This window comes from Babesia microti, chromosome IV (assembly GCF_000691945.2).
Source record: "Babesia microti strain RI chromosome IV, complete genome".
Classification (NCBI taxonomy): Eukaryota; Apicomplexa; class Aconoidasida; order Piroplasmida; family Babesiidae; genus Babesia; species Babesia microti.
In genome coordinates, this window is record NC_034969.1 from 1108142 (window position 1) to 1125959 (window position 17818).

The 17818-nt window shown below is 35.1% G+C and overlaps 9 protein-coding genes across 9 annotated transcripts; 6 read left to right on the forward strand and 3 right to left on the reverse strand.

The window, feature by feature from the left end:
- Nucleotides 1–17: 17 nt before the first annotated feature.
- Nucleotides 18–1323, reverse strand: BmR1_04g07822 (Brix domain; the record flags this gene model as incomplete). The annotated part of the gene is made up of 3 exons (XM_021482638.1): nt 18–228; nt 278–540; nt 871–1323. The coding sequence occupies 3 exons, from the start codon at nt 1321–1323 to the stop codon at nt 18–20; spliced, it is 927 nt and encodes a 308-aa protein (XP_021337833.1).
- BmR1_04g07845 (pre-mRNA-processing factor 17) lies at nt 1500–3122 on the forward strand (the record flags this gene model as incomplete). Its single annotated transcript, XM_012794710.1, has 1 exon — nt 1500–3122. The coding sequence occupies one exon, from the start codon at nt 1500–1502 to the stop codon at nt 3120–3122; it is 1623 nt and encodes a 540-aa protein (XP_012650164.1).
- BmR1_04g07850 (cell cycle associated protein, putative) lies at nt 3942–9095 on the forward strand (the record flags this gene model as incomplete). Its single annotated transcript, XM_012794711.1, has 7 exons — nt 3942–4709; nt 5112–5622; nt 5703–5872; nt 5969–6222; nt 6273–7560; nt 8044–8996; nt 9017–9095. The coding sequence occupies 7 exons, from the start codon at nt 3942–3944 to the stop codon at nt 9093–9095; spliced, it is 4023 nt and encodes a 1340-aa protein (XP_012650165.1).
- Nucleotides 9096–9211: 116 nt separating this feature from the next.
- Nucleotides 9212–10163, forward strand: BmR1_04g07855 (CWF19-like protein 2 homolog; the record flags this gene model as incomplete). Its single annotated transcript, XM_021482639.1, has 3 exons — nt 9212–9547; nt 9621–9836; nt 9858–10163. 3 exons carry the CDS (start codon nt 9212–9214, stop codon nt 10161–10163), a joined length of 858 nt encoding a protein of 285 aa, XP_021337834.1.
- BmR1_04g07860 (TSR3, pre-rRNA-processing protein TSR3) lies at nt 10514–11317 on the reverse strand (the record flags this gene model as incomplete). The annotated part of the gene is made up of 2 exons (XM_021482640.1): nt 10514–10620; nt 10642–11317. 2 exons carry the CDS (start codon nt 11315–11317, stop codon nt 10514–10516), a joined length of 783 nt encoding a protein of 260 aa, XP_021337198.1.
- On the forward strand, nt 11270–12411 carry BmR1_04g07865 (hypothetical protein; the record flags this gene model as incomplete). The annotated part of the gene is made up of 2 exons (XM_012794714.1): nt 11270–12031; nt 12055–12411. The coding sequence occupies 2 exons, from the start codon at nt 11270–11272 to the stop codon at nt 12409–12411; spliced, it is 1119 nt and encodes a 372-aa protein (XP_012650168.1).
- Nucleotides 12412–13155: 744 nt separating this feature from the next.
- On the forward strand, nt 13156–15239 carry BmR1_04g07870 (chaperone binding protein, putative; the record flags this gene model as incomplete). Its single annotated transcript, XM_012794715.1, has 4 exons — nt 13156–13299; nt 13535–13849; nt 14294–14815; nt 14898–15239. The coding sequence occupies 4 exons, from the start codon at nt 13156–13158 to the stop codon at nt 15237–15239; spliced, it is 1323 nt and encodes a 440-aa protein (XP_012650169.1).
- On the forward strand, nt 15728–16924 carry BmR1_04g07875 (hypothetical protein; the record flags this gene model as incomplete). Its single annotated transcript, XM_021482641.1, has 2 exons — nt 15728–15798; nt 15820–16924. 2 exons carry the CDS (start codon nt 15728–15730, stop codon nt 16922–16924), a joined length of 1176 nt encoding a protein of 391 aa, XP_021337835.1.
- Nucleotides 16925–17372: 448 nt separating this feature from the next.
- Nucleotides 17373–17804, reverse strand: BmR1_04g07880 (hypothetical protein; the record flags this gene model as incomplete). Its single annotated transcript, XM_012794717.1, has 1 exon — nt 17373–17804. The coding sequence occupies one exon, from the start codon at nt 17802–17804 to the stop codon at nt 17373–17375; it is 432 nt and encodes a 143-aa protein (XP_012650171.1).
- Between the last annotated feature and the right edge of the window lie 14 nt (nt 17805–17818).

Below are 17818 nucleotides of genomic sequence, written 5' to 3' on the forward strand. Positions count from 1 at the left end.
TGCCTTATACATTACAGCTATTCTTTCTTCTTGCCCTGTTTAATCATACGTTCCAGTAGCGCCATCTCCCTCTTCCTCTTCTTCACCAGCTTGGGCTCCCTAGCACTCAAATTTTCAACTTCCTCTTTTGTCTTGTTCACATACCGATGGTATGTTACAGCTCCCGTACAAACTTCGCTTTCAATTTTAACCAATTTTAAAGTAATTCTAGGGCCAATCTCGATTAACCTATGTAATTAAATTTTGTAAATGAATACTTTATGACGTGATTAATTACCTTAGACCCTGGGTGGAGTTATCAAATCCTGGAATGTGGTCTTTGTACATCAACACCTCCTTATTCTCCTCCTCATCCCGTGTTTGGTTAAATAATTTGACAATTGGTAGACCTTGGGACACTATTTTTTTTAGTCCCCTACAAGTGCCAAGTCCACGAACGTTTTTGGAGATATTTAAATCCACCCTTTGCGATACATAGTGGCGAAGTTCGACGAAATAGTTCTGATCCATTTTGCACAGCACTACTCGTCGGAAATTGTCCTAAGTAAGATATTATATATTGTATTGTATATTTTTGGTAAATTCAAAATATAAAATACTTGTGTCATTTTCCTTCCATATACATGAAATATTCACAATATGTGTATTCAGTATCCAATTATTTACATGGGTATAAAAATACATAATTCAAAACCATGCATTTTATAAATATTTTTGAGATAGTCAAGTACATAAATGTACTACTTATATTATGTTTAAGTAATTTTTCATCAAATAAATTCAAATGTAACAAATATCAACAGGAACTAATCATTGCAAACATTAGATATCCAACCCCAAATGCATACAATAAACAAATAAAGTACCGACCTTTTCTATTTTGGGAAACATGCTTTGCAGAATTGATGCCATCGATCTTCCCGGTTCATCCTTAAACCCATGTAAAATTAGCAAAGGTGGGATCAGCAATTTTAGTGCCGGAATGCTTTGTTCAGTTTCCAAGGATATATCACTCATTAATGCTACCTTTTCAATACTAAATGTTATTGTAGGCCCATTAGCCAAATTTGCAATCTTTAGCGTAGCAGCAGCACTATTTTTACCGATTAACTTTTTAGATTGGGATACCATGATTAAATGCGATAGATCTAGCAAATTTTTGACCGATAAGAAATCCTTAATAGATTGTTTCCCACCTTCCTTAAGTTTTGTTGCGCAATTAGGTGAGAATAGTAGTCTTAAATTGCGAATTAATCCACTAGCTGTAGGTCCAATTGATCCTCGGCGGATAATTAGCAACCTGGGTGTGTCCGATGCACTCATAACTAGCAGAAGATTTCAGATTAAGATATATTTAATACTTTTATACAAAGTTTTTGTGTAAAACAGATCGATTTACTCAATTAATAATAAATACTTACATCAGCTAGATATGTATATGGTGGGGTATACATATATTAGTGTCTCTAGTACGCTGGGTATCAAAAATTTTGTTATATATGGAAGGGGCAAAACCCACTTCCGTATCATTATATTACCAAGAATCTTGCAATATAACCGCAAATAAGGATTCATCTGATATCGCATTAATACGGCCCCAATCACTAGCAACAGCCGTATCATATGAAGAAACAAAATTAGCCACCACAGGGCATTCAATTCGCTCTTATCCTGTTAGTCATTATAGTCAAAAACCCCTAGTAGAACCTGAAAAGGAAATCAAGGATTTGCCCGTGACCGGTAACTTTGGCACGACTGTGAAAGGCCACATATCCACACCAGCCTTCAATAAACAACTTTACAGCTATGAAAAACGAAACATGCACGACCATGTGGATGAAATTAAAGAGGCCAGGAATAAGAAGGGCAAGAAGAGGGATCCGAAGGGCGATCCAACTAGTATGGACTACCAAGGTCCTTGGGCCAAATTCCACATTGAACATCTAGAATTTCAACCTCCTCCAGTTACAGACAGGAAAATTGAAATTAAGGAAAATGAATCAAATACAAATGTCGCCCAATTATCTTCACTAGGTGGATTTCCGCATACATTTCCTAGTGATGCTGAAGCTCTTTGCGAAGTGAATGGCAAGCAAACCAAGTTTAGAAATCGTGTGGTGTCAACTTTGCACTGCAAAATCTCTGATCATAAGGGAAAATCATGGAATTCTGGACCGCCTGGGCTAAAGTTGAGGGATGAAAGCATTTACAGAGCTTCAATGCCAAAAAACGAAATTTTCACTTACAATGGACACACAATGGGCGTACAATGTATTAGATTCCATCCACTAACTGGACATTTATTGTTATCTGGAGCTTTGGATGGGTACCTTAAAATATGGGACGTATTTAATGCTAGAAGCTGTCTAAGAACTTTTAAGGGGCACGGGAAGGGGATAAGACAAGCAGAATTTAATTGCATGGGAGACAAGTTCTTCAGTTGCAGTTTCGATGAGAATACAATAATGTGGGATGTTGAATATGGTAAAATTTGTGGTGTTTATATAACCGGAAATATCCCATATTGCGTTACTCCTCATCCTAAAGATCCAAACATATTTCTTGTCGGCGGATCTAACAAAAAAGTCATCCAATATGATGCAAGGACTGGAAAGATTGAAGTGGAATATGCGGAACACTTAGGGACGGTAAACACAATTTCATTCTTCGAAAATGACCGCAAATTAATCACTAGTGGAGATGATAAAAAGATATTGTTATGGGAATTTGGCCTACCTGTTGTGATCAAACACATAAATGATCCAGCATTACACTCTATTCCTGCAGCTGCAAAGCACCCTAAAACGGATTTCATCTTGTTGCAGTCAATGGATAACCAACTTTTAACCTTTGATGTTGATTCATTTAGCTTGAGTAGGAAAACTTTCCGGGGGCATGTGAGCAAGGGATATGCAATAAAACCTACAACATCACCTGATGGAAAATTTGTCGTTAGCGGCGACTCCAGGGGGCATACTTACATTTGGGATTGGGAATCTACAAAATGTCTTACTACATTAAAAGGACACTCTACTGTTGTGATTGACGTTGCTTGGCATCCGACTATGCCTGCAAGACTAGCCACTGCTTCATGGGATTCTACAATCAAGATTTACGACTAATGAACTGATTGCAATTGGGCAACTTATTCAATGCTAATACGAACGCTTTAATGTATTATTAATTATATATTAAATCTTAGTGATGTATGCAATCTTTTAATATGTAATCAACAACTAAATTTAGATATTAGCGAGATTTCATTTGTTAGCAAAGTGGTCACGTTTATTTATGTCGAATTAATTAATTAAAGTTACGAATTGTAAGAGTAAATTAGGTTAATGGTAGTTTATAGTTAGACATTCCAGGAGATTTAACATAAAAATCCGTGTGAGAATATATGTTTGTTTATCATTTATTTGTTGATTTATTGGAATGTAATTGTTTGAGATAACTTGGGCGAATTTGGATGATTTTTTGCATTAATTCGCAATAATCTCAAAGACAATCATTGGCATCATATCTGTATAATTAAACATTATTTACACTATAGTATTAAAATTTATGCAAACTAACCAATAAATTGAAGATTAATTGATATCATACTCAAATTTGTTGCACTAACACATGTGTATATTATATGTTGTGTCATTTTATAAAGCGCAGTTATATTGCGCATACTTTGACAAATAAGATTAAATAAATCATCAAAATTATTAGTTAAATAATACGATTGGAATACAGTGAATCATTATGGTATATTCACTATACATTCAGCGAAATTAGTTCAATTTGTCATAAGGAATTAAATAAATATAATTGATAATATATATTAAATTAACATGTAAAATTTATTGAATTGTGTAACTGTGTATTTCTTAAAAACTCCTACTGTATGAATTGAGAAAACATATGCTTACACCTTACACAGTGTAGTGTGAATGTTGGTGAGAGATATCCTATTTGAGAATTGGGATACCGAAGCCAAAGATTCAGAAATTTGTCAAATTGGATTCTCCCCTGGCGTGTTTTTTGGCAGAACCTTTTACTGCGATAATGATGTAAGCCCTGTCCTTCAGATATTCGATGAAGCAGTTGGTTCGAAGGAAAGTACTCTGCTATTTCTTAACAATGATATTCTTATGGCAGTGTGGAAATCAATATCCCTCCATTCTACCTCTCGTATTTCTGATCAGCATTGGATTCCCACGTTTAAGAGTTTCTACAACCATCCATCTATAGTCATCTTTACCTATGACAATTTGCAACACTTGGTTAAACTATCAATAACACCGGCACTTGGAGATGACCCGTTCATACCCTTATTTTTTGAGAAGTTTACCTCGGATAATTTTGAGTACAGCGATAAATACACTAAATTAATTGCTAGCTTAAGACCAATATTTGATTCAGAAAATAATGAAGATCATGCTAATTTTATGAGTTTTACGGAGACTCTGGGGAGGAAAACGCCACTTTCTGACCTAGTAAAAATAATCTCGATATGTATTATCTCTAAAACTATATCTTACTATAACAAATACCACACCAGTGACGAATGGTCAAAATTATTAATTTCAGAATCTTTTATGAAAAAGATGGTATGCCTAAAATTGCAACCTCCCCCAGAACTGGGGGTTATCCCATCAAAGTCCAGGTTAATAAAAAGGGGTGTAGTTTGTTACAAGGGTCATGATTTACACATGATGGTAGGCTTATTATTTTATATTATGAAGATTTATGGGAATAATAATTAATGTAAATTTGCTATCATTAATTAAAATCTATTCGCATTTTATACATATTTTGTTTAAGTTCACTTAAGTTGCGTCATCAATATTCCATTATTAGATGATTTATTTACTTTTCTATATTTGACCCTTAATTACTATTAACCTACACATTGTATAATCGTATTATTTGGTATTATACATCAAGCTATGTGTTAATATTTAACATTTATCTATCATATCCAAATGTATAATCTGCTATGTCGATACTTTTTGAGATTATTCCAAAAATGAACTTCGTTGTGGGGTTTCAGCCCACTGGACTGACATTTGTCGATTACAAAAAATCATTTAAAAATCCAATATTCACAGCTCACTTAGGCATGTTACATCCTTGGCTCGGACCAGGGGAAACTCACATCGCTTGTTGTGCAGGAACCCTGGCAAATTGAAACCCTAGCAGGGGCCCTACATTTGCGGCTACGCCAATACCTCCTAGGAAATTTGTATAACAATGGCTCTACAGCATCTGAATCAACTTACAACATAAGCTTGGTGTCAAATGGTACTAAGCAGTGTAGAGATGCATTAGATGAGCTATTGCAGGAGCTAATAGTCCATGAATTCAAAGTGAAAGCTGGAATTGTGAAGAATGATGATGATTCCATTATCCTAGGCAATAAGTTTTCCAGCATAAATATTATGATAGAGACCATTATCAATATACATTTGAAAGTACAGAAATCTGTAAATTCTGAGGGATCTGAACTTTCATTTAATTCATTAGCTGATGTATACCACTCGATACTCGAAAATGCCCCAGATGCATACAAAGAGGACCGACTTTTTATGGCTTTGGTTGATGATTTTCTTACACATACACTCTCTTCATGTGAGAAAACTACATATCATGTTGATCAAATTATTTATAAACAATTACTCAATAAATATTATATAATAATATTCACATAGCAATGCATAAATTGCTGAAGGAGTCCAAAGTGGAACTGATTAGGAAGCTAGCCGAAATGTATCCTAAACACTATTGTAAGGCAAATATAGCGATTGATATTTACAATCGTATTAGAAATTTGAGTGGAAGAGAATTTTTGATAACTGCAGATGATCAATTTCCCATAACAGTAAGCACTACCATATTTTAAAACCCTACTATTCACAGATTATAAGATTCATCTCATAATTAAGTGCTATTCAATTAATATAATTATTTAACCTAGGAATTCAATGAAATACAGATACAAGAAATGTGCGTAATACACCCAGAAGAATTCTCATCCAGGTTCTACATTCTCTTAGGAGCGGCGCTCAGTAAAGCAACTCTATCAAACTATAAGAAATATATCAAAAGGTATTGCCATTTATCAGCGCTTGAAAAGACACTCAACATGTTACGCCTCTTTGGGCTGGACTACACACTAGAACGGCAAGGGGTAACTGTTAAGAAGCATCATTTGGCCAGACTTGAGTCTAGGTATGCATATGTTAAATATGTTATTTTGATAACCCAAAATGCTAATATAGGCGCGCACAACTGCTTAAATCTAAGCCATTAATTGTATATATACAAACTAGATGGAGAGGAATGCGTGATATTATTTTCCTAAAATTATTGAAATATGGAGCTGTTCGAATTCAAAGCATTATACGTCGGGAATTATTTTGCAAGACTACTGCAAAAGCCAAGGATATGGCAAATAACTTTATAGGACTTGTTGCCACCCTTGTAGCAATACGTAACGGATTTGTACCGAGCAAACCCACGTTGCAAATGGTTCGAAAAATGGAATTGAGATTCCAGGCCCAGGAATTACAATTGCTGCGCATTGCTGCCGCTACTTTCATACAGTCATATTGGCGTATGTTTAGGGTTAGAAGAGAGAGGGAGATGCTTGAAAAAAATAACATAATTGCTTTTTCTGAGGTTCTAATCAAGGATCTAGTCAAATCTTTATTAGCAAGGGACAATTTGTGTAAACAAAAATTTGAAAATGAAGTTTATATCGCAGTCAATACCATCCAATCTGCCTACAGAGGTTACGTGGTGAGGAAAAAATATATGCTTTTACGTGGGCTAGCAATTGCAATACCAAGCATCATAAGGAAGGGGTCTAGATTACAAACTTTAAGTTTCAGACTTAGACAAACACGCAATAAGGAAATGCGAGATTTGATATCGCTGGAAATGCAATTACCTCCAAATTTTACCAAGGTACAAAATCTCTTTCGCATGTATTACATCCGCAAGCAATATAAGTTGTTACGCTCTCATTTACAATTGGCACATGCGTTTGCCATGACAAAAATTGCAAGGCTTAAATATGAAAAGATGCGCAGTGCCACTATTAGGATACAAAGGTTCTTTAGGTCCATAAGACTAGTTCAGCAATTAAACATACACCCTGTGAAGACTTTATCCAGAAAAATAGATTTGGATGAGCGTTCCAGTCGTAATTTGAATTTGGGCAGATTTAAAATTATATATTATAGAACCAATTACAGAAAGAGTTGGTACAGCGGTGGCTGGGGCCTACCGCTATTTCGGATACTTTCCTACATTGAAAAAATCGGCGCCAATGGTGATTTAACAGGATCATTGGCAATAGGCCGAGGGCATTCGCTTTTCCTGGCCAAATTTGGACAATCAACGATGCTGTTTACCTGGGGATCTAATGAACGTGGGCAGTTGGGCCGTCCAGGGTTGGATGATACTGCAAATATCACTAGCGATCCTATTGGTATTACTAATAATATGAATCCAAGCGCTGCTGTAAATTCTATTGCTGGTAATTTGTTCCAACCCATTTTTAAGGTGAGTAAGCAATCTATGTCATATATTGAATCAGTTAAAGGAGTGGCGTACATGCCTATATTATTTATACACATTATATATAAATACATATGCATCATCATATCCAAATTTAATCCATATAAGATGCGCTATTTTGAATCCAAATATTGTAATAAATGCCAAGCCATAATCCATATTTTAATAAACTTTGTTCCCTATAACAAGAGGCTATATTTTTGATTACCTATCCCTTGATTGCAAAATATTTCACAATATGACCCATCTAATGCGTTTACTAATCCTTGTCAAAGATTTATGTTAAGTTTGCGATTTAACTATTAATTGGCATTAATAATACATACTTATTAAACATCTGGACTACGTCTTTACTGTCTATGTATAGAGTATGAAATTCATTATTTACATAAATGATAACTCATTTGACCTAACTGAAACTTGCTTGTTGTCTATTGCTGGTGCCTGCCATTATAATGTTTAAATTAGGTTGGAATAAAGTCTGTTTACGCCGGAAATGAATTCAGCTGCTGCCTGGATGAGCGTGGTGCTGTCTATACATGGGGGGATAACAGATTCGGACAGTGTGGACATGGACACCGATTAATTACAATTCCAACACCCACATATCTAATTGATGGGGTGGATAAATTTGTAGTTGGAAGCAGCCATTGCTACGCAAGAAGTATGCATGTCGATTATATGTGGGGATCTGGTAGTTGCATTGGGTTTAATCCTGAAAATTGGTATGTGCCCACTCGAATAGATAATTACTTGGGGGGATCAATTGAACTGATTTCCCTGGGGGAGGGTGAAAATGGCGCAACGCTTTACAGCGCGCCAAACATAATGTATTTATGGGATAACAAGAAGGTATTTATTGAGGCAGTAGAATTTGACACAGAAGTCACTATAAAGGCATTGTATATTAGCAGAAATCTTAAGTGCATACATGTGGAACGACTTGTGCCATTTTCACAACCTGAACGAAAACAAGAATTCATTCCAAAGTCTAGACAACCCTTCACGGATATAGAATTCCTCAGTCCCATAGATTCAGTTTCTAACAATAAACTAATACGCTCACCCACCTTTGGAGACAGCGCAAATGACCCTAGTTCTGAAACTATAGTCTATAAGTCAGTGCCCAGCGGCTATTGCATCGAGGTATGGGTAATGGGAATGATCAGAACTGATGAGGAAGCCAAGCGCGAGACATATACGACAGAAAATAGAGGAGTTTCCACAGATGTATATACACTTAAGAATTACAGTAGGCCTGTTAGGGTCAACTTTGGTGATATTAGAATCACAAATGTATTTGCGGATAAGTATATGATCGTAGTATCATGCGATAATGGGAAGAAGATATTTGCGGCGGATTGTTTTAGTCCAATAGGTGATGTTTTGATGCCAAGCATATATCAATTTATCCAACTGAGGTAACAAAATTGTGACTTAGGGATTCTAGCGTTGAGAGGGACTTTGAGTTGGTTACTAACTTCCTGAGTGCAACCATAATTTATGGCAATAAGTTATAATACTTGCAATATTATACCTTTAATTTTAACCAAAATACACTAATAATAAGTGATGTATATGTATATGTTGAGTCGCCCACCAAACAGTGTGGCTGTATGCCATATTTTGTTCAGAGATGTCGTGCAACTTGGAAGTTGCTTTGAAAATAAAGAGTAGAATTGAGAACAAACCGATCGATCAGATCAAAGCCTTGTATGAGGAGAAGGTTAGATCGGACAAATTCAAATACCCAGACTCAAATGTACATGCGCCTGTTGAGGTGTTTAGGGGTTATGAAGGACCAGATTTGTATAGTTACAATAAGAGGCCCAAGAAGAAGAAGAAGATAGAATTTGACTGTAAATTTTGCTTGGGAAAACTAGAATATATCGCAAAATCAACATTCTCTTCACTATATTTCGAAAGCGAGGGAGATTCCATATTGGCCAACCAATTGTACATAATCCCCAATGTAAGTAATTATGAATTGTGACTCCTTATTCACTATGCGAATAAAGATTTAATATAATGAACTAATGATTCAGAAACACATATCAAACACGAGACAGGTAGATAGTGCCACTAGGGAGGAGATTAGAAACTTCCAAAAGACTCTGATACAGCTATTTAGTACTAGGGGATATGCTATTATATTTTACGAGAATGCATCGGAAATACCCCCGGAATATATGGCTAAATATGGTACACATGTGAAAGTTGAGTGTTTCCCCATTCCATCGAATCTAATCCCATTGGCAAGGGTAGGAATAACTGTTACACAGACTTGGTTCATGAAGAGCATGCAGGACTTAGCAAAAAATTGGCAAAGCAAATCGTTCTATACTGTGGAACCCAAGGCACTTGACAGGACAATACCCGAGGGGTTCGCATATATTCATGTGGACTTTAACCTTTTCGGCGGGTTTCTATATCAGTGTAAAGAGAAGGTGGATAGGGAATTTGTAAACGGAATATTTAGGAGCATATTTGAGCTAAATAGATTTCACAAACCATATTTCAACACCAATTATGATATCGTAGTTGAGAGGTTCAGAAAGGATTATCAACCTTTCAATTGGTGTAAGTGATGCTAGAATCCGCATCCGGAACAAGGGTAAGTATGTAATCTCCGAGGGTTTAACAGACTACAATTTAATCCATGATAACTGAACTGTCAAATTATGGTGACCGTGATTATAGCAGCTCGACTAATGTATATATAAAGTACAAATCTCCGACACAAACACTCAATAACGTTTAATTCTTTTAAAAATGGTCAATGTAATTTGGTGCCAATTTAGTGGGGGCGTCTATTTTTATTACTAACCGATGTATCATTATTTACTAGTTAAGTATATTTTACAGTATCAAATATTTTATTATTTAGAGTGGGTTGTTTAATATAATGTGTGCTTGTATTGAAATGGTTAAAATAGTGTTAACCTTCGTGCATGAATGTTACATTTAAGACTTCATTATTCAACTGCAGAAAATTTGGTAACCAGTCATAAATTGATACTAGACGTTTTGCTTGCTCATTTAAACCTGTGTAAATTAAGCTATTACCTAAAATAACCAGAGCAGCTACATATGCTTCAATACATGAAAGTTCGAATGGTTTACCGTAATGGGTTGGATTTGATGCTATTAGTTTGGGTAGTAATCTAAAGTTTTTTGTTTTTAGCTTCTTGAAGGGTACCTTGTCCAGTTGATTCCAGGAACAATCGATTGCTGCCAAACCGCGGGAGGCTGTTTGAATATCTTTGGGCATTATAACAGTTTTGGCACTGGGCGACAATACTATGCCATGGAATGTAGAATTTAGCTTCAATGGATGGACTATGCCCAGTCTTAATAGCTTCCTTCCGGTACATTTCTTAGAGTCACACTGTTTAAAGTCCCACAAGTATAATTTTATACAATTTAACTGTAATTTATCCACACTAGTCGTCGGAGATTCATTGTCTGTATCTTGATGGGCATTGTAATCATCAGAATCCCCTGTGAATTCTGATGATTTCATATGTTTGATATTTCCGTTATTGTGATCAACATTTTTTGCAATAACAGACCTATATAGGTCGTGAATTGTGGGCTTGCTCATAGTCACTATTAGTAGCCCATAACCTATGGCTTGATACTGATACTCAATGTAGTGTTTCATACTACGTATCAGAGATGAGTAGGTAATACCATGGATAATGATACTATTAATTTTGACAATGAATCCATAGCAAAACATTTGTACGAGATTAGTTCTGGTGTCTCTAACATATCTCCTACGATTGATTTGAAAATTAGTACCAATAAGAGCTTCGTAATCTCAATTCTGGGTGTCAGTAATCCTACAAAATGGTTGGCAATCAGAAAGTCTCTGCAGAAATCTGGTCTAAAATATGAACTAATCGAACTAAATGCTGTTTATTTCAATGACGATGTTAAACTGCTTAAACAGTTCCTGAGTGATATTGAAAAAATTTGTGGTTGTATCCCAACAACCAATCTAAATCTTCTTTCCTACAAACAGAGATTAACTGCGTGTTTGGACATCTTGCAAAAGGTTGATAAATTCGTAGTGCTAGTGCTTCTGAACGCAGATAAGTGCGTTAAGGCTCATAAAAGAGGAAAGGTAAGTAAGCAGGTCTTCCTTTACACATTAGTGGATTCCATTGTTGTTAATTCGCCAATAGGCATAATATTTGATAACAGTGATCTGCTATTCACTGATAAATTGGAGAAGAGGGTTAAATCAAGATTCATTTCAAATTGTGAGTTTGCCACTCCAATCACCAAGGATAGAATATCCAAATTGGCAATGTCAGCAAAATTAGATAGCGGCGAATTGAATAAATATTACGATTTAATGACATTGCATGGCTATGATGGTATTACTGTTATGAAACAAATTTTTTATTCAAAATTGTCAGACACCGCACTATCTATGCCGTTTTCACAGGTAGGCATCATTAGTTGATGTAGAAAGATTATATACTGAAAATACTACAGACACTTGGCATATACGAACATTTGGTGCTAATCTGCTTGGTGTCATTTCATTTGGAGATGAAAAGCCCCAAAACCCTGTTTATGATATATGACGAAGTTAAACGACTGTACAGATTGGATAATGAACAACTACCACCTTTTCAAACGATAACACGTGCCTTTATTGGATTAATCCAACAAACTGTGCTAGAATGGTCGCTTGCTGAATCCAAAACATTCGTTTCAATTTCTAACACTCCGTGCAGATTTCCGATGCACAGGATATATAAAAGCATGGTTTTAAATGGAGATTTGAAGGTCCAAACTAAGATGATCAAGTGGATAAGTTAGATCTGGAAGATTTACAACGCAATTTATCGCATGAAATTTCGATTATTAACACGTTTTGTGGTACTTTTGATAGTCCACTTTTATTTTTTATTATAGGGTAAATTTGTTTTAATATATTCTTATAAGAAATATTAGGAAATAAAAACAATGCATTGGTTAAATTTTAAATATCGATCATATTGGGTCTAAATTTTAGTAAAATGAATTTATTAATAAACCATTTACACGCGCGATAAATTGACAATTAATGTGGAATATGATGATGAAGGTTTTTAGGTTAAAATGATATATTTGAATGAATTATAAATTTTAATTGACAGATTTAAATATTTGCAATATAACTCTATAAACTATGCATTAGAATTATTGAAGTTTTGATGTAAAATGACATGATCTTAAAGATCAGTTATAAGAATTGAGCATGTTTATAAACAATTACATATATTGTGCAATAATAGGTGCGTGACATTTAAAATGAGTGAGTGAGTAGAATATTTTGATTGTTCAACAATATAACCACGTAATTGTATGTAAAACAATGAATTTATGTGTAATGCTGTGAAAATAGTGTAGAGGCATTATATTAAACGGTGATACAACGTAAAATGAACTAGTTCTATAAGATGATAAGGTGTGGTGAGAATTTTATGCTATTAGAAAAGCAAATGAAGGCTAAGTATGTGATTTATAAAAATCCAGGAGTGTAGATTAACTTGTGGATGGGAATAGCCCGATAATTACAAGATGACAGATTCTGAGACCGAGAGCTACGAGGAATCTGTTGGTGAAACTCCGGAGGAGAGGATTGAAGCAGCAAATGAAATTAAGGCCAAGGGAAATGAAGCCTTCAAGATCAAAGACTTTCAAAACGCCAAAAAATTATATGAGGTATAACATTCGGATGTCATATTTTATATTTATGTCATTCATGATTTACTTTCCCGCTTAAAGTTGTAAATTATAAACTATTAATTTACTAAATAATTAATATATTTGCCATGTAACCACATATTCGTACACAGTAACATTATGTAGTTATGATTATTATATAATGTATAGATATATAAATTCATCTAAATAATTATTTAATACACTTTTTAATTACGATAAAATTATAATGTAGGAAGCTATTGAAAGATTGTATGATGCCAAACCAGAGCTCGAAGCAGCGCTTCACAACAATGCCGCCGCCGCGTGTTTAGCTATGAACGAATATTTTGAGGCCATAAGGCACACTGATGAAGTTCTGCATCTAGAACCGCAAAATGAAAAGGCTCTTTATCGTTGTGCCCAAGCGAAACTTATGTGCGGTTATCCTGTTGAGGCCAAGCAGTATGCTGCTTCCTTGCTTAAAATAAAACCAACTAGTGCGGATGCCAGGAGGATTATAAAGGAGGCAAATGCTAAGATTTTAGTCTATGAGAACAAGCAGAAGCAAGTAAGACACCTTGCATGAAGTTTAAAATTTTAAATTTGGAAATTCATGGAATTAATAGTCTCAAATAATCCATCCACCCCAATCAATACCTTTAAATCACACATCCAATTTCATGTGTAAAACATGTGCTTTGATTTAAATATAGAATTTTTGACGTTTATTACATGGGTTTATTTTTGTAGATAAAATTATTTTTCATGGTTAATAAACTGTTAAATTATACAAATCATCAATCTCATTATGTTTATCAGCGAGAACAAATCCAGCGGAATGTATGATATATTGCAGTTTCTTCGCACTATAGATATATTTATAATGTGACATAAATATAATAGTTTACCCAAAATTTTTTAATATGAATAAATATGCGTATTTCGACAATTTATAATGTTTTGATGTTTTAAAGTTGAAATCTCATAATATCATTTTGGTAAACTGACACAGGCATTCCGCGGTATATTTGCCAAAACTGCTGGGATGTACGAAGATGTTGATAAGAAACAGATGGATAGAAAGATGGAAAAGTACGAAAGGGCGATGCGTCAAAGAGAAGGAAAGGGCCTAGAGAGAGTGGATATGAAAACATGGGAGAATGAATTAATTGAACGCAAACAAGCCCGCGAGGAGGCTAGAAAAAATGCAGAGAGTGAAGAAGGTTCGACGCCATCCTCACAACCATCGACTAAAGCAGATGAGTTGGATGAAGAGGATAAAAAGATTATTAGTGAAACTAAAAAGATGGGGTATTGCTACTTCAAAGAGCATGCTGATAAGGTGGAACAGCATCTCAAATCATTCAAATCACAAAACTCCATCCATACCACACCTGAAGTAGCTGAGGTTAAGGAAAACAAGGCTATATCTTCCTGGAACGCACATGCCACGACTTACGAGGAGAAAGACGTAACCAAGTGGGCCCTTGAAGCCTTCGATTACTATATACGAGGGACTGCAACTAAAATAAATGTAGGCATAGTTCTTAATATGTATTGCAAATTAGATAATGAGATACCTTTCAAATTTTTAATATAATTACAAAATCATTCAGGAATGTGAAGCTACCGTCGCTATATTGGATATAAACGACTTGGATGGAGATGCTAATATATCAGTAATTAGGGGTACCAAGAGATACATGTTTGAGTTTACATGTTCAATTGATTTGAATGTCATGTTTGGTGATAAGGAAGAATACAAGTTGAAATTACACTTGAATGATATATCAAGTGAACTGGTTACTGGAGAGACTTGGAAGGACGAAATGACTTACTCGTTAACAGGCATTGACAAATCTGCACGTGCGAAAGTATCCGAGAGTATTGAATTATTCAAGGAGCTTCTCTGCACCTCCGTAAGCAACTTTTTCGAGAGATTTAAACAGATTAGCTAAACTTAATTCTTTTTAACATATACACACTACAAACTGACCTGTATATAGATAATAGTTTCGAATTAGAAAATTAAAACAAATGTTTGTAATTTTTCAAATGAGATCCAAAATAAATTATGAGTCAATTTATGAAATGGAAATACCATAGGCAGTTTACAATGGATAAGATCGTTGTTTGAGTAAATATTTAGAAAATTAACATAGTATCAACCCACAATGCACTAAGATTTAATTGTTAGTTTAAATGACTTATTATCTTCACGATAAATTGTGATCTACGATGATGTGTAGTTATTGGCATTTTATCTATTAGACAGGTAGATAATAGGTAAGATATTTGATTTTTTATCCTGCCATACAAAATTCTGTTGATTTTATAATGTATATGGTGACTATCTAATGAATTATTCGCAATATATGCAAGTAATTTGATTGAGTGAATGAACGGATATAGCAACCCTATACATTGTATGAGGGGTGTTATGTAAATGAATGAGCAAACATATCGCACTATCGTAAGGTCTCATTCCACAAATGTACGCAGGAATACGACAAATTGGTAAGTCAGATATTAATGCAGTTCCACACTCTCCTACCGCTGTGGTATTATGTCATATCGCTCAAATTGGAGCAACTTTATAGAGTCCTTAGCTTACAAACAATTAGAGGCCAAACTAAGGAAGGATGCTGAGTTGGAGTTTAATCTTCTGTGGAATATATTCCGTCTCAGGTTTGATATGGACATTGAACGAGTCATTTCAGCTTCGGAAGACATAGACAAGTTTACCGATCGTTGTCTCGAATATCAATTTTCAGGTGAAAAGGCACAGCATTGTTTTGCAAAAGCCAAGTCAATGAGATCATTGGCCATATTATTGTTGTTAATCGTACGGGACATAACACACATGTTACGGGTAGTAAATGCTAGGAAGATTGCACAGAGGCAGCACTTGACTGACTTGATAGCACTTTCACTAACTGGTGCCAAATTATCGTCAAATTTCATCTACGACAAATGTACTAAAAATTTGGGCAAAATTAGCAAGGGTAAAAAGGTTGGATTTTTTGAACAAGCAATACAAAAGATGGATTTGGGACCTGATACTGAAATATTGCCATCTTCATATTTCTACAGGGTGTTTACTTGTTTGGGATACCAAAGGGAGACGATTTTTGAGGGCATGTGGGATTGCTCGGATTTGATAAGAGAATTGGTTGATTTAAATAATGCACTCCAAAAATTTATCTCAATGATTCACTTCATCTTTCCCCACCCGCCCATCACATTGTTACCACAATTCACCCGTAATTTGTCCAAAACTCGACTAGAGATCAAATTTAGGAAGATACTCATAAGAGCGAAGGCTTATATTAAAGTTAAAAAATGTCTTCTAAAATTTCCAGAACTGGCGAATACCACACTTCTAATACCCAATGCCCCTATTCCAACGCCTAAGATAAAGCATGGCCATTGGGAACCGCATGAGGAGATCCAGCTACTAAAGGCTGTAAACAGATTTGGCGAAGGAAGTTGGCAAAAGGGCGCGGCGGTATATTTTTTTAATACACGAACTGGCACACAACTTCGGGATAAGTGGCAGAATTTGTTGAGATATGGGCATGTTACTTGTATGGGTAGTGGAAAAGAGAGGGTGTGGGTTTTTGCCATAGAAAAACAACAATAATAATTTTGCCAGCTAAACAAGTTTAAATTGCGAGCGAGGGATTAAACATTGTATAAATTATCAATAATATCTGCAAGATATTTCACAAATGTGTTATGCTTGGCCAGTGTAATACTTGTATAGTTATGATTGAATAAACTCATAGATAGCATGAGTTCTGATCAAATAAATAAGATTTGATGTGTATACATTGTAAATTATTGCAGAATATCCATGCAAATGTAAATTTTTGTAATAATTCTGCAATTAGGCGTAGGATGGTCCAAATAAAAAGTGTCAACTTGTAGTTTAGAGTTCGGCACTACACGCTAATAATTAGTCATAGTTAATGTACTACATCATACTTAATTTTAGCGTAATAAGAAGTTTTAAACAGTAATACCAGAGAAAAATTAGATTGAATTCAATATAGTATCTATCTACATAGATAGATAGAATCCAGGCATAGCTATTTGGTCTGCGAATCCAAATTGCCCAAATTATCTCTTATCAATTTTACAACCATTTCCGCAACTTCATTGCTAATTTGAGTGTCATCAGTCCCAACAATTGCACTGACATCTTCCGTTGTTAGTACAGGCAGCGAGACTGCATTGTAGGCCTGTGGCGCTGTTAACCCAAACATTTGTAGTTGCTGAATTATTTGACGGTCGTGTGATTTGTACTTGTAATTATTGAGATATGCTGCAACCCGCGATATAAACTCTTGTTTGTTATTGTCATTGATGCATTCCAAATCTACGCCAAATTCGCATAGCTTATCAATTCTGCTCTTTATATTTGATGCCACTGATGTAGTTGAATTGTGCCTTTTGATTATTTCGCTTAATTCATTCGGGGTCAAACTATCATCATCATTGCCATTGGGATACACAGGCATATACACTAGACAAC